At 42.4% G+C, this 14,856-nt stretch overlaps 1 protein-coding gene across 2 annotated transcripts in view; it reads right to left on the reverse strand.

The window, feature by feature from the left end:
• Positions 1 to 2,996: 2,996 nt before the first annotated feature.
• Positions 2,997 to 14,856, reverse strand: part of LOC134223208 (uncharacterized) — an 85,655-nt gene continuing 73,795 nt past the window's right edge. For both annotated transcript variants that reach the window (XM_062702347.1, XM_062702349.1), the window contains exons 4-7: positions 13,058 to 13,482; positions 12,850 to 13,005; positions 3,690 to 3,993; positions 2,997 to 3,617 (exon numbers count right to left, since the gene is read on the reverse strand). In XM_062702347.1, coding sequence (XP_062558331.1) covers positions 3,451 to 3,617; positions 3,690 to 3,993; positions 12,850 to 13,005; positions 13,058 to 13,482 — 1,052 coding nt within the window. In that variant the 3' untranslated portion in view covers positions 2,997 to 3,450. The remainder of the gene's footprint in view (positions 3,618 to 3,689; positions 3,994 to 12,849; positions 13,006 to 13,057; positions 13,483 to 14,856) is intronic.

A 14,856-nucleotide genomic window follows, 5' to 3' on the forward strand; every position in this document is an offset into this window, starting at 1 on the left:
CAATTTTCTTGAATTTTATGATCCCAGAAAACCAATTGTTGTAGTCTCTGATGCTTCTGGCTATGGTCTTGGCGGAGTTATTGCGCATTCTTTTGACGGAGTAGAGAAACCCATTTGTTTCACGTCTTTTTCACTAAATTCTGCTCAGAAGAAATATCCGATTCTTCATTTAGAAGCGCTGGCACTAGTATGCACAATTAAAAAGTTTCATAAGTATCTGTATGGACAAAAGTTTACGGTATTTACCGACCATAAACCTCTAGTTGGAATATTCGGAAAAGAAGGTAAAAATGCGATACTTGTGACAAGGCTTCAGCGTTATATACTTGAGTTGTCGATATATGATTTCGATATCCAGTACAGGCCGTCTGCAAAAATGGGTAATGCTGATTTTTGTTCGCGATTCCCATTGGAGCAGTCGGTCCCAAAAGAGCTTGATTTAGATTGCATCAAAAGCATTAATTTTAGCAAAGTTGGTCCAGTTGATTTTACTATTATTGCCAAGCATACAAAAACTGATGGATTCTTACAAAAAATTATGAGTTTCTTGCTCCATGGTTGGCCCAAACGAACTGAAAAACAATTCATGAATATTTTTGCCAATCAGCATGAATTGGAAGTGGTAGACGATTGTTTACTATACCAGGATAGAGTGATAATACCACAACAATTACAAAATGAAATCTTGAAATTGTTGCATGTCAACCATGGTGGAGTCGTATAAATGAAATAGCTGGCAAGATGCTCGGTGTACTGGTACGGAATTAATGCTGATATAGGAATGTTTGTCAGTGCATGTGATGCTTGTGCTGGAATGGCAGTACATCTAAAACAGAAGATAGACACAAAATGGATTCCTTCCACAAGACCCTTTGGTAGAGTACACATAGATTTTTTCTACTTCAAGCATCACGTTTTCTTGTTGATCGTTGATAGCTTCTCAAAATGGGTGGAAGTTGAGTGGATGAAAAATGGAACTACGTGTAAACAAGTTGTAAAAGTATTGTTAGCATATTTTGCTAGATTCGGGTTTCCAGACACTCTAGTGTCAGATAATGGTCCTCCGTTTAATTCTCATGATTTTAAAAACTTTCTTGAGAGGCAAGGAATACGGGTCCTAAACAGTCCTCCATATAATCCTGCTAGTAATGGCCAGGCGGAGAGATTAGTTCGTACTGTTAAAGATGTTTTGAAAAAATTCCTACTTGACCCAGAATATTTGAGTGTAGAACTGGAGGATCTTATAAGTCTATTTTTAATAAATTTTAGAAATAATATGACGACGGATGGGTATTTTCCTTCCGAAAAAGTTTTAGGCTACACACCTAAATTGTTAATCGATTTGATTAATCCTAAACGACACAATAAAAAAGTACCATCAACTAAAAGCAATGATGAAATAACCACTAGATCTAAAATCAATACAGAAAGAGAACCTACTAAAGATCTTTTGGATAGTCTGATGGCGGGTGACGCATTATGGTACAAGAACAGCAATCCTCACCATCAGGCTAAATGGTTGAAAGCGTATTTTCTAAAACGAGTTTGTAAAAATATTCTACAGATTACAACTGGAAACGGAATAACTACCACGGCGCACCGTAGTCAAATTAAGATCATCGACGATGCGGACGGTCGTACGCGGAGACGGATGGTGGTTTATGTCGATCCTATTGTCGATACCGATCCATTACCACCACCACCTAGTACGTATAACGAGGAACCATGCGAGGAGCCCTTCCGGGGATTCTCGGAGAGCGACTTGCGGGGACGAGAAGACGAGATACAAACGGTTAAGCCGAATCGAAAACGAAAGATGGATGAACATTTGGCGCTCGATGGCCTGCCGAGGCGTTCGAAGAGAACGCGGAAGAATTACCATAAAAGTGAATTTCAATATTTTTGAATCGAAATGAATTTTGTTATTATTGTTAATATTTGTTAACTATATTTTTAAAAAATTTGAAATACTATCGAATAACTCCCGAAGAGGGGAGGACTGATGTATATCCTAAAATTGATTATTCCTATCTAAGCGTGTATATGCTATAAATTTATTTATAGCATTCGATATGTCAAAAGATTATAAAATAAACAGACCGATCTCTGTCGGCCTCTTTCGTATCTCAGCATCCAAACGAATAACAGTGATTATTCTAAGCTCCTCCGAAAACCAGTTCAATATCCCGTTATCTACTATACAGTGTCTCGGTAGTTTCACAGTCCGCCTTGTGCTTTACCCCACCCGTACCGTATATAATAAAAACCAAATCGTTGGATGTAAACACGGTGACTCCTTCTCGTTTCACAGTAGCCGGGCAACCAGTGGAGAATGTTGAAAGCTTCCAATATCTTGGTAGCCAAATGGCGTCAGACGGCGGTACCAAGATCGATATAAGCGCACGGATCAAAAAAGCAAGGGCTGCCTTTGCGAGTTTAAGAAATATCTGGAAAAACAGGCAGATAAGTGAACGCACCAAAATACGAATTTTCAACTCTAACGTGAAATCTGTGCTGTTATACGCTAGCGAAACATGGTGTGTATCAGTGGAGAACACTCAACGGCTGCAGGTGTTCATTAACAGATGCTTGCGGTATATAATTCGGGCCTGGTGGCCTCACAACTGGATCTCAAACAACGAGCTCCATCGTCGTTGTCACCAGAGGCCGATAGCAACTGAAATTCGGGATCGGAAGTGGGGCTGGGTGGGCCACACTCTACGTAGGGGCGGAAACGAAATCTGTAAGCAAGCATTAGACTGGAACCCAGCGGGACATCGCAGCAGAGGCAGACCCAGAGGCTCATGGCGGCGAAGCCTCAATAAAGAAATAAAAGAAATCGACCGAAATCTAACCTGGCAACAGGTTAAAGCGATAGCCGGGCATCGCTCAGGATGGAGATCTTTCAAGTCGGCCCTTTGCACCACCGGAGGTGTACAGGATCCATAAGTAAGTAAAAAAGAATTCTTTCAAAAAGATACAATACCAAATATTAATTCGTTTCGTAGTTTATTTTCTTACGGATCGATAACAATAAAAATAACATTTATGTACATTTACAACGTCGATACATCGAATACTACATGGAACATATTACTTTCTCGAATCACAATGAAGTTTTGTAGGATTGCCGTACTTCCAAGAGCGTTTGGCACGTAAAAACGAAACATAGGGTAAAACGAAGCTTGTTCAAAGGATAAACTGTAGGATAGTAACTGAGACTTTGAAATATTAGTACGCAGGGGTGACTTGTATGAGCATGTTAGTAGCACTAAACGTAATAAATAAATAATGATATGCGGCACAATGTAATCGAGTGAATGACGGCTTCGCTATTGAATGGCTGGTGATGGGTAGAAGTTTGCAGAATAAATTATTAAAAATATTAAATAAATAGTTTTGCCTAGGTTCTCCTCAGCGTGGTACAGAGAGAATCATTTACGCTTGGATCTATCGCTTTTTGCACTTGAAGTGGGGTTTCTTCCGTGGAATCCCCGTTGGGCCGTCCGTTAATTCGCATATGTGCAGTCCAATCCGCTTCAATGGGTGACATCGATTTTTAGGATTTCCCCATCTTCCATTGAACTTCAACCATTTTGGATTCCGTGCTGTTCGTCCTGAAAATATAGTGGGCCCAAAACGGAAATCCAAATTTAAAGATCTGGTACTCTTCCGGTCAAACATCTCACCCCTGGAATCGTTTTCGTGGATGATTTCGACACTTTTCCACGTGGTCCACGGTGTTCCGAAACCGTTCACGTCGTACAAACGGGGAACGCGGACATATTTGTGCTTCCCGGGAGCGGTCCACAGGCCGTGGGAACCCTCGGCAGCGAACAGCACCGGGTGATTTCCCGAAGTGATGACCGTCTTCGGAAAGGTTGGCCTCTGTAGTATTCCCTTCCGCGTTTCTTGGCTGCGATACTCGAAAGTCCCCGTTAAGCGTTCGTAGGAGTAATAGGCCCCGGCGTCGTGCGCTGATACATACATTTCCTGAAATATGGATGAACAATGAAGTGAGTAATCTATGATCCATACAGAAAAAAATTGTAGTGTGAAATTCTTGAATACTCTGTATCCCTCGCTCTTTAAGCCCTCTCCTAATTAGTACTAGACTTATGGCTTATTATGAAACGTAATAAGCATAATTCCCCGTGAAAATTTCTTAGTCGTAGTCTGAGTAGCATATTATGTAGAACTGCTCAATAGATATGGTAGGCTTTTAAAATTCAGTAAAAAATTTAGAGGTTTCAAAGTACACAAAACTAGAAGAGTTTCATCAACAAAATTTGTGACCAATCTAAACAATCATATAGAATCTGTGAATTAAAGACAGAATGGTTGGTCTATTGATATATCGATAGATTTCAAACAAATCTGTAAGTGCTTAAGAGTGAAGGTAATACTGACTATACTCCCTTGGGCCCATCATTTCCCCCAGGAACTGTCTCCCAGCATTACTTCTGAGGGATAGGCAGGCAGTACTTACTGTACTCGCTCATTCACGCTCACACAGGCACTCATCCCGTATGAGGATTACTCGGATGCTCATCACTAACATACCATGTGAGTCTAACTTGGGTGCTCACCCTTTACGCACCATCACCATGTGAGACTAACTTGGTTGCTCAGGCTCACCCTGTCGCTTGACACACGCTCTAGCACACCAATTTGAGATTTTTTTGGGTGCTCACACCAGCACAACCTGCCATTCCTCCTGACACATGCTCTGACACATCATATGGGTTCTCTCTTCTGACATGCCATGCGAGGCTGACTTGGGTGCGCACTCTACTCTCCTCTGCAATGCCTCGAGGTGTCGGTAGTGATAGGTACCAACAGTTCTACGCTACGACCATCCTACCTCGGCATGTGCAGTCCATACTCACACCTATGCGCTCACTCTTCTGCCATGCCTCGAGGTGGTGACTGCGGTGGTCAACCGCTGCGACACTCTTACATAATGTGACCAGCAAGCGTCCTGTGAAACGCGGGACGCCTATCTGGATTGTGTCACTAGCTTGAAATTGGATCCTCCGAAAGAGCCTTTTGCATAGATTTCGGCTCAAAAAAAAAAACTGGAAAAATATGTGTAACGTCTGGTCACATTACTCTTACATCGACATGTGCAAATCTCTTATTCACTTCCTCGCGCTCAGCCTGTTTTCGCTCTACCTAACTTATCACAAGTTAGTCATGTAGGCAATCAAGCTGTAGGCAACCTGAGTGGTTGCAGTCGAAACTGCATTCCACTTCTCCACCGCTTGGTACATCCTCTGGATAAGGATATCCGGGATTGTGTCCCGACCGCAAACCGTCGACCGTCCCGACCGCATAGCTCTTCTTTCGACGTCGAAATGATGACGTACGATGTGCTTTGCAGTTTCATCAACACCTGAGCAGTCAGGGTAGACGGGGCCCTCCGCGTGCCTAAACCGGTGGAGGTACTGCCGGAAGCAGCCATCACAGGCACCACAGGGAAAAACTATAGACACAATAGATTCCATAGACGGGTGCAGGCACGGTTGGGTCATTTCGATTGTGTTTTTCCACTTTTTCACAGTGTACCACGTGAATTTGACGTCTCCGTTGAGATGACTCTCCGTTGTTTGGATTGCAATTGTGACGTCATGCTCGTTTGGCTACACTGACGTTAATTTGGCTACACTCGCCTTTGCCTCAGCTCGTCTATGGAACCTATACTGCCGTGAATCGCATATCTGTCCCATCTTTGCTGCGTTTCCTATTCATATGGGACAAATATGCGATTCACGGCAGTATAGTGTCTATAGGAAAAACTGGTTACAGCAACTTTGTAGTAACTAGGGGAAATGACGGCTTTGGCAGGTTTTGTTCTATTATTGTCAGGAGGGTTTTCTAATTATGCTCAAATTTGGCCATAACATTCTTTGCATTTCAAAGAATATTGTGGCCAAATTTCATGACATTTGGTCAACAAAAACCCCCCTGAAAATAATAGAACAAAACTTGACGAAGCCGTCATTTCCCCTATTATAGCCACGTAGAAACACTCCTCGTCTTCGCGGATGACCAGTAGGGTGGCTCAAATTAGTATGGGAAAAACTTTTTTAAATTTTTTTGATGGGCCGCCCTCTTATTCGGCTCTTTTTGATGCCCTGATGCTCTGGACAAAATTTCAGCCAAATCGGTCAACGTTTGGGCGGTGCTAAACTGGTTGGAAGTTTATATGCAAAATTGTATGTAGAAACATCCAAAAACAGTGAATTGCAGTTGGACGGCACAACTTACGATGCAGAACTATGATACTCATTCAGATCTTGAAGAATTTAATACAGAATGTTATGCAGAAAACCGCGAGAAGATTAAAGTTTTCCCGGCTAAGTTATTAGCATTTCTCTGAAGTGGGGTTTGAGCAAATTTCGTTTGAAAAGAAGTTAATTCACCCCTACAACACTCCAGAAAATTCTAATATCATTGTCTAATAAACTCTAATCTTCTCGCGGTTTCCAGCATAACATTCTGTATTTAATTCTACAAGAACTGAAAGAGTATCATGATTCTTGATCGTAAATTGTGCCGTCCAACTGCAAATCACTGTTTTTGGATGTTTCTGCATACATTTTTCCATATAAACTTCCAACGAGTTCAGCACCGCCCAAACGTAGACTGATTTGGCTGAAATTTTGTCCAGAGCATTAGGGCATCAAATAGAACCGAATAAGAGGGCGGCCTATCAAAAAATTCGAAAAAGTGTTTTTTGAGCCACTCTAATGACCAGCCTGACTGGCATCATGCTTGCTATCATGCAGGCTGGATCGTGTGATATCGTGTGGTAGGCAGATATCACTCTGAGACACATCAAGCGGTATGTGCTCTCCACTAGCTTACGTCTACTGGCACACACCTTGGAACTGTTAGAGATCTTGCACACATAGTCGACATGGCTGCCGAATGTCAGCTTGTCGTCTATCAGAATACCAAGGAGCTTCAATTTCCGATTTGATGCGATCGCTGGGACAGAGCCGCCTCGCAGTTCATTCAGCACTCCAACATTTATTAACTGCGAGATTTCTAAGCCAAGTTACCATTTTTGCATTCGTATATCATGAGGCTAATACGATGATACTTTTATGCCCAGGGAAGTCGAGACAATTTCCAATCCGAAAATTGCCTAGACCGGCACTGGGAATTGAACCCAGCCACCCTCAGCATGGTCTTGTTTTGTAGCCGCGCGTCTTACCGCACGGCTAAGGAGGGCCCGGCGGTCTTCACCGCCGAGTGAATAACGTCCCTTACGAAAATCAAACTGATTGCTTGACAGGCCGTCCGTATCTTCTTCGTACGGGGTCAGCATGTTGAGAATGATCGTCTCTTGCAATTTGCCCGTTGTGTCTATAAGACAGCTTGGTCTATACGCCGATGGGTCGGCCTTTTCCATCTTTCGGGGAATCTACACTCATCAAGGCATCTCTGCATAGCTATAGCCTGAACATGTTCGCTACGATTGCTACCTTGAGATAATCGATAATCCTCGCAAACCTCTTCGGGGACTGTTATTGGTGGGTGAAGAGCCCAATTTGGTCTTGGCCATCACTATCCTTCAGGCGTGGCCCTACGGATTCGCATTGGCACCTTCACATACGTTGTCGAAACACGCTCTCTTGCTGTTCTTGATGGTCTTGTTAAAGGCCAGTTTCCCAGCTCGAAACACTTCACGGTGGTTCGCTCTTTCATCTTCGATGCGGGCACGTTGTATCATTGGTCTAGCATTGAGGCAGGTTGTTCGGAGGGGCGCAATAACGGCACTCCGCCAGTATACCGGGTGTCTGCTATTTCCCGGCAGGCCTTTCCTCGGCATGGTGGCGTTGCAAGCATGGCGCGCGGTGAAAACTTCGCTGTCGAAGTGATTGGTCATCCACCCACGGACCTGACAGGGATCCCTGGACCTCGGATGTTGCACGTCATAGTTGATATTGAAGCGAATTGCTAGATAATTACTATGGGTGTAACCCTCATCCACCCTCCAGTCCAAGTCTGGTACCAGACCAGGACTGACAAACGTTACATGCAACCACACATTCACATACATACACTAATGGTCATAGGTGTTCGTCATATTTTCATAGTAATCTATATGAAAACAAGACGAATACTTTTGTCTATGGTTCATGTCCTATTCGATCTAGTGAACTAAATTGGATATGCCCTAAATAGCTGTTCCTCTACAGTTCATCCAAGATTTCCCTGGAGTATGGACCTTGAGGTCTACACGCGTAAAAAAGGATTATTCTTTCTATTTGAAAATGGTACATGTCTTTTTCAATCCATAGAAAAAAAATTGATGCATCTTAAATAACTGTTCCCCTTCAGGTCATCTAAGAATTCCCCTGGAGTATAAGCCTTAAAGCCTATATGCACCATGAAAGGGCTAATGTCTCTTTTTTGAAAATGGTTATGCCCTTTCCAATCCGTAGAATAAAACCATGAACGCCTCCAATAACCGTTTCATCCTAGCTTAAATTCTACACGCGCAACCAAAAAGGTTGTTACCTCTTTTTGAAAATGATCCATGCAATTTTCAATCATGATATACAAATGCAGAAATGGTAATTTGGCTTAGAAATCTTGCAGTTAATAACTGTTGAACCGCTTAATGAATACTAAGCTGCGAGGCAGAAATGTCCCAGTGGGGGAATGCAACACAAAATACAAGAACGTCTGGCTACATAACGTTACGCGTGTTGACTCAAAGGCTTGTACTTTCAATGATCACTAAAAGCATGTTGCATATCTGAAAGCACCAGACAGATCTTTCGTAAGGCGTATTGACCTTCAGGCCTTGTATTCCAGTTCTTGGAATTCTTGGACGGTTTAGAATGTAACAAATGTTGAAAGCATGTCCAATTCGATTAAAGAATTGCAAGGCATATTGATGACCGATGCGAGCATGTACCATATCAAAAATTCCTATAGATATTAGTTTATGCGTGGAGGCTTTAGCCCCACCTAGGGCCAAATTAGCCTCCCCCTAGAAAATTCCAAGTGCAGTTGGTCCTCCACGAGCACCGTCCAGGTCTCGTGTCCGTAGATAACTACCGATCTAATGAGCGTTTTGTAGATAGTAAGTCTGGTACGGCGGTGAACTCTATTCGATCGAATCGACTTGCGGAGTCTAAAGTACGTACGATTTCCTGTCACGATGCGAATTTCTCTGTTGGTATCGTTATCGAAGGTCACACAAATTCTTCAACAACCTTGATTTCGCCTGATGGCTCAGTCTCATATAGGTTTCTTCCATCTTCTCGAAGTTACATGCCGTAATAACAATGACGCGTCATGACGTCGGTGAAACCAAATAGCTGAGCGAACTTCGTGAAAATCGTACCACTCGTGTCAATCCCTGCTATTCGTATTGTTCCCTCCAAAGCGTAACTTTCTGCGCGTTTCAAAGGGACTTGAGAATGCCCCTGAAACTCGAGCTACGCACATCACCCGATCCATCGTCGCCATGATCAACCGTATCAGTTTATCTGGAAATCCGTTATCGTGCATTAGCGGCCATAACTGGTCACGATCGATTGTATCATATGCGGCCTTGAAGTCAATGAATAGATGATTTGTGGGCACGTTGTATTCGCGGCATTTTCGCAATATCTGACGTGCGGCGAACACCTGATCCGTGGTAGAGCGTTCGCCCATTAATCCCGCCTGGTACTGCCCACGAACTCTCTTGCAATTGGTGTCAGTGGACGGGGCATAAAATTTGGACGAGTAGTTTCTAGGGGTCTCCAATAGAGTTGCGGGTAAAGGCGTAGGATTGCCAATCCGGAGATGGCGAGTTCGATTCTTGGTCCGGTTTATGATGTTTTCGGATTGGAAACATTGTCGACTCCCTGGGGATAGTGTATCCATTGTACTTGCCACACAAGATACATACTCATGCAATGGCGGGCATAGAAAAAGCTTTCAATTATTAACTGAGGAAATGCTAATTGAATACTAAGTTGAAAAGCAGGCCATGTTCCAGTTGGAGTGTAGAGTCATTGAAGAAGAAGACCTTGTAGGCGTTCAGCGATGTGATTGCGCGGTAGTTGCTGCACTCCAGCTTATAGCCCTTTTTGTAGATGGGATATCTTCCATTCACGCCTGCGGCAGAACCTCATTCTACCAAATATTGGTAATCACCCAGTGCTGTGCTCTAGCCAGTGACTCACCACCGTGTTTAAACAGCTCTTGTGGTAGTTGGTTTACCCAGGGGCTTTGGTTTTTTTTCAGCCGACCGGTCTCCTCCTTGATTTCCTGGAGATCCGGAGCCGGAAGACGTAAGTCCTGCGCACGTGCTTCGACGGAATCGACGCGTGTTGCACACCGTTGAGAGTTTTGAGCGCATGCATATCGTAACGAGGTAGTGGTCGGAATAAATATTCGCACTGCGGTAGTTGTGGACGCTCATGATGTCGATGAAGAATTTACCGTCGATTAGAACGTGGTCGATTTGCTTTTTCGTTTCTTAGATAAGTGGATGTTTTGGCGAGGGGAATAAAGTGCTTGGAACTATCATTCTGCGGGAGGCTGCAAAGTTTATGTATCGTTGGCCGTTGTCATTCGGTATGGTATGCAGACTGTTCGGTCCGATCACCGGTCTGTACATTTCCTCCCTTCCTATCTAAGCGACGATTTCGACGTCCCGCAGTGGGCATCCATCATAAGTCTGCCCCGCTGTGCATAGAACAATTTTTTCTTGTTTCATCAGTACCCGCTAAGCTGCGGTGGACGACGAAGGTCCTTCGTAGCTTAGTAGGGAAAGCACCTGTCATGCGAACTGGGGTCGTGGGATCAAAGCCCACCGAAGGGGCAGTTACCCTCCAATAACTTTTCCGAACTAAATCTATCACATGTTGTACATATGCATAATCAAGTTTCAGACATAGTAGGAAAATGTTGTTAAGTATCAATTCCAGTCATTTCACGACTAACTTTTGAAAAGGGCTTAATATTTTGACTCTTTTATCAATAATGTATATAAATTTCCAAACGACATCGAATTTTTATTCACAAAATATAAAGAACAAATAGGGAAGAACGTTTATTATAATAGAATATTGAAATTTGTGTTGCCATAATGCACACTAAGGAAAAACAGACAAGTTTTGGAGCACAAGCGTTTTTTTTCAAATCGTGTTTTCTCAAAATGGCGCAAGTTTGCGCAAGCTTTTCCGAATTTGAAAAGTACATATCCCAAATATGATCCCTAACTAAATATCTCCGCGGGGAAATGCGGGGAAAAAAAGTGGCTGACTTTTAAAGTTGAAAATACATCTATTTTTCAGTGTTTTCTCCGTATTTTGATTTTTTAATTTTTTTTCCTACATGATATCACGATTTTCGTTGTTACAATATGAAAGCTCTTTTAATTATCTTTAGTAAGATTCTTTACAATGCTATATGTAAACCTCGGTATCGTATGAGAAAAAAAAAACCTTTCAAAAACTGGTATGAAGTGCAGCAAGATTTTGAAGAGGAAAACCCCGTTTTTTACCTTTTCTCAACTTCGATAACGAATATCTAAAAAAATACACCTCGTAGGGACCTGAAATTTTGGGGTTTTCTTATCTTGTGTATCTACTTTCGAAAGAAAATTGTGAAAAAAATATTGGTGAAAGTGGATTTTCCGATTAAAGTCCGCCTAAATCCCCATAGTGCATTGGTATTACTTATGATTACGGGAAATACCTGCTATTAATGGGATGAGCGACCCAAGGCCTTCCATGAGACTACAGGCAGTGCGTGCTGGCAAACAAGGGCTGTCGTGAGTTTTCGGAAGTTGTGACCGGTTACCGAAAGGCTCAAGCGAGAATGTGACGGAAGAAATAGGTGCTCCTATAAGAAGAGTACCGCCCAGTGCCGCGTTTGATAGATATTTATTCGGTTGTTATGTGAATCAGTATGGGATTGAAAGCTGATGTTTAGATCTTGGTGGCCTACTGCAACAAGCTTTGCAAATGTTGGATGTGGGGGTAAAACGGACAGGGGTCCCGTTTGAGCTAAATCGTTACAAATTTGGCACTCTATCAAGTGGATCTTATTACTTGTTGCAAATTGTGAGTACAACATGTTCTACTACATTCAAATAATAAAAACTATTCTGTATATTAAACACTTAATGTAAATTATGGCTAAAATGCCATGGTGATGTAATTTTTGATGTGCAGTATTTAAGCTTTTAAAAAAGAAATCGGCAAAACTAATCCGCATGATCCTCGAGGATATCAAACTTAGTCTTTTCAAAGATTGTGTACGGGTTGAATTGATGATTTATCTCAAAATTCGATTTGTTGAATTTTTTGATAAATTGGATCATGGTGGTAAAACGGACACGTTCTGGTGTGGGTAATATGGACCATATGAAGTACATAAATTTTTCACCGAAATTTCATTTTGAAAAGCTTGTATTGTTTACCTCCGAAAACACCTAGCATTTATTAGGAAATTTGAATTTCCGAGTTTTGTTCAGACCAATGGCATGTTTAAATGATTTGTAATGATGTAACATGCTTTTTAGGTACCAATATATTAATTATTATCCAACGTTTTCCTTGTGGAAATGACGCGATTCTTCAGGTTGTCCATATTACCCCAAGCCCCGTACACGCTCTCTTGGACCATGATTGTTGATGGAATCAAATCATAAATTCCCAGAAATACTATACCAATAAATAATCAATCAAATTATAAATACTATACCATCAAATGATGATTTTACCTTGCGATTCTTAAGAACTTACTTCCCATCTGGTTAAATCAAGCCTCGTTGAACATCTTCGCATGTTCTACTTACGTTGGCATATATCTGAATGTTCTACTCACGTCAGGTTCTTTCCTTCCTCTAAAGAACAAACTCATATGCTCCCAGTCGCCGACGTGGCTGCCAAACTCCTTTTTCGTTCCCAGACACATGCCGAATATGAGGGGAATCGGCCATGGTCCCAGCGGTCCCAGGTTGACCGTGCATATCACTTTACCCTGAAACAAGACCAAGTTTGCATATGTTGCTTTCCCATGGAACCAACGTTACCTGGCTGTACGGATAAAACATCCAGTAGGTGACATGAAAATGTGGGTACTCGTTCGAGTCCTCTCCGTTCTGAATGGCGATGTCGTCTCGACGCTCGGTGATCGTTTCCCAATCATCCGACTCGTTGTCGCTGCTGCTGTTGTCTTCTTCGTCTGCGTCCTCGGCTCGGCCCTCGATACTGTGATCGAACAACAGCCCCTCCGTGCTGGGGCTGTCGGTGCTGTCCTCAGTGGTTTGCACGCTCGGAGGATCGATAATCGAGATTCCCCGCCGACGTCGTCGTTTTCGTATCAGGCGTATGCTCTTTTCAATTTTGTTGATGTCTGGCTTCAGTTCTGGCTGCAGTTCGAAGATGTTCTTGTGAACTGGCACGTACTGCGGCTGGCGTTTATAACCGATGCGGTCGATTGAATTGTATACGACTTCTGTAAATAGAAAAGAACGGGTTATGTTATAATTGCAATAATTTTGCCCACATATACATAATCTCCTATATTAGTTTTTTTAAAGCCCTGGGTTTACTTTGCTCAGAGTGTTTTAACGCTATGAATACCGAAATCAGAATTGAGGGTGAATATAAAAATCAAATCGATATTTCCGATGACCGATCAGGGATCTCTTACGCATCTAATATACTTTTATTCTAGTGTTTCATTTTTATTTTTTAACAATAGAGAATGCATTCACGTACAACCCAGCACACGTGCTTAATAGTTGCCAAACTACCACATGGAAGTGCATTGGAGAGTGGGACTCCTCCAGTCTGGTAACTGGCCATTAGGGTGGTTCAAAAAATCGATTTTGCTCCACAGTGCTCATCTGATTCTTTATCGTGTTCTGAGTGTCCTCTGAAAATTTGAGCTCATTTGGATTAAAACTGATTTAGCACAAGCCGTTTCAAGTTTGCATGCAAATTAGTATGGGGAAATTTATTTTTTCATTATACTGATAATGACGCTTCCTCATTAAGCGCAGGTTAAAAGAAAACCTACATAGCTAGAAGGAATACTCAACAGCTTTCACCCAACGAAAACCGCATGTTGATTAATCGCCCCAATAATTAGTAATCGATTTTAAGACAGGATGCGAATCTTTAGTCATGATCGTTAAACTTCTTTGAGGGCATCACTGAAATGTGCAGTGCAACATAGTAGCCTGAATTTGTGTGTGCTATCTTTCGCGCCACGAGCAGCAATGTTGCCTGTTGAGGAGTTATGCAATTACCACGGTATACATTAAATTCGATTACTAATTATTGGAACAATTAATTAAGATGCGGTTTTCGTTGAGTGAAAGGTCTTGAGTTTTCCTTTTAGCTAGGTAGGTTTTCTTTTAACCTGCGCTTAATGAGGAAGCGTCATTATCAGTAGAATGAAAAAATAAATTTCCCCATACTAATTTGCATGCAAACTTGAAACGGCTTGTGCTAAATCAGTTTTGATCCAAATGAGTTCAAATTTTCAGAGGACACTCAGAACATGATAAAGAATCAGATGAGCGCTGTGGAGCAAAATCAATTTTTTGAACCACCCTACTGGCCATACCTACTCACCTTGGGCCCCACCATCGTTTCCCAGCATTACTTCTGGGCGATAGGCAGTACTTACTGCACTCACTCATTCACACTTACACAGGCTTACTTGCACTTGCACTTGCACTTACTCTGCACTCCTCTGTCATGCCTCGAGGTGTAGATAGCGATAGTTACCAACAGTTCTACACTATGAGCAGTCCATACTCACACCTATGCGCTTATTCTTCTGCCATGCCTTTAGCTGGCGACTGCGGTTGCCACCCGC

The sequence above is a fragment of the Armigeres subalbatus genome, chromosome 3, assembly GCF_024139115.2.
Source record: "Armigeres subalbatus isolate Guangzhou_Male chromosome 3, GZ_Asu_2, whole genome shotgun sequence".
NCBI lineage: Eukaryota > Metazoa > Arthropoda > Insecta > Diptera > Culicidae > Armigeres > Armigeres subalbatus.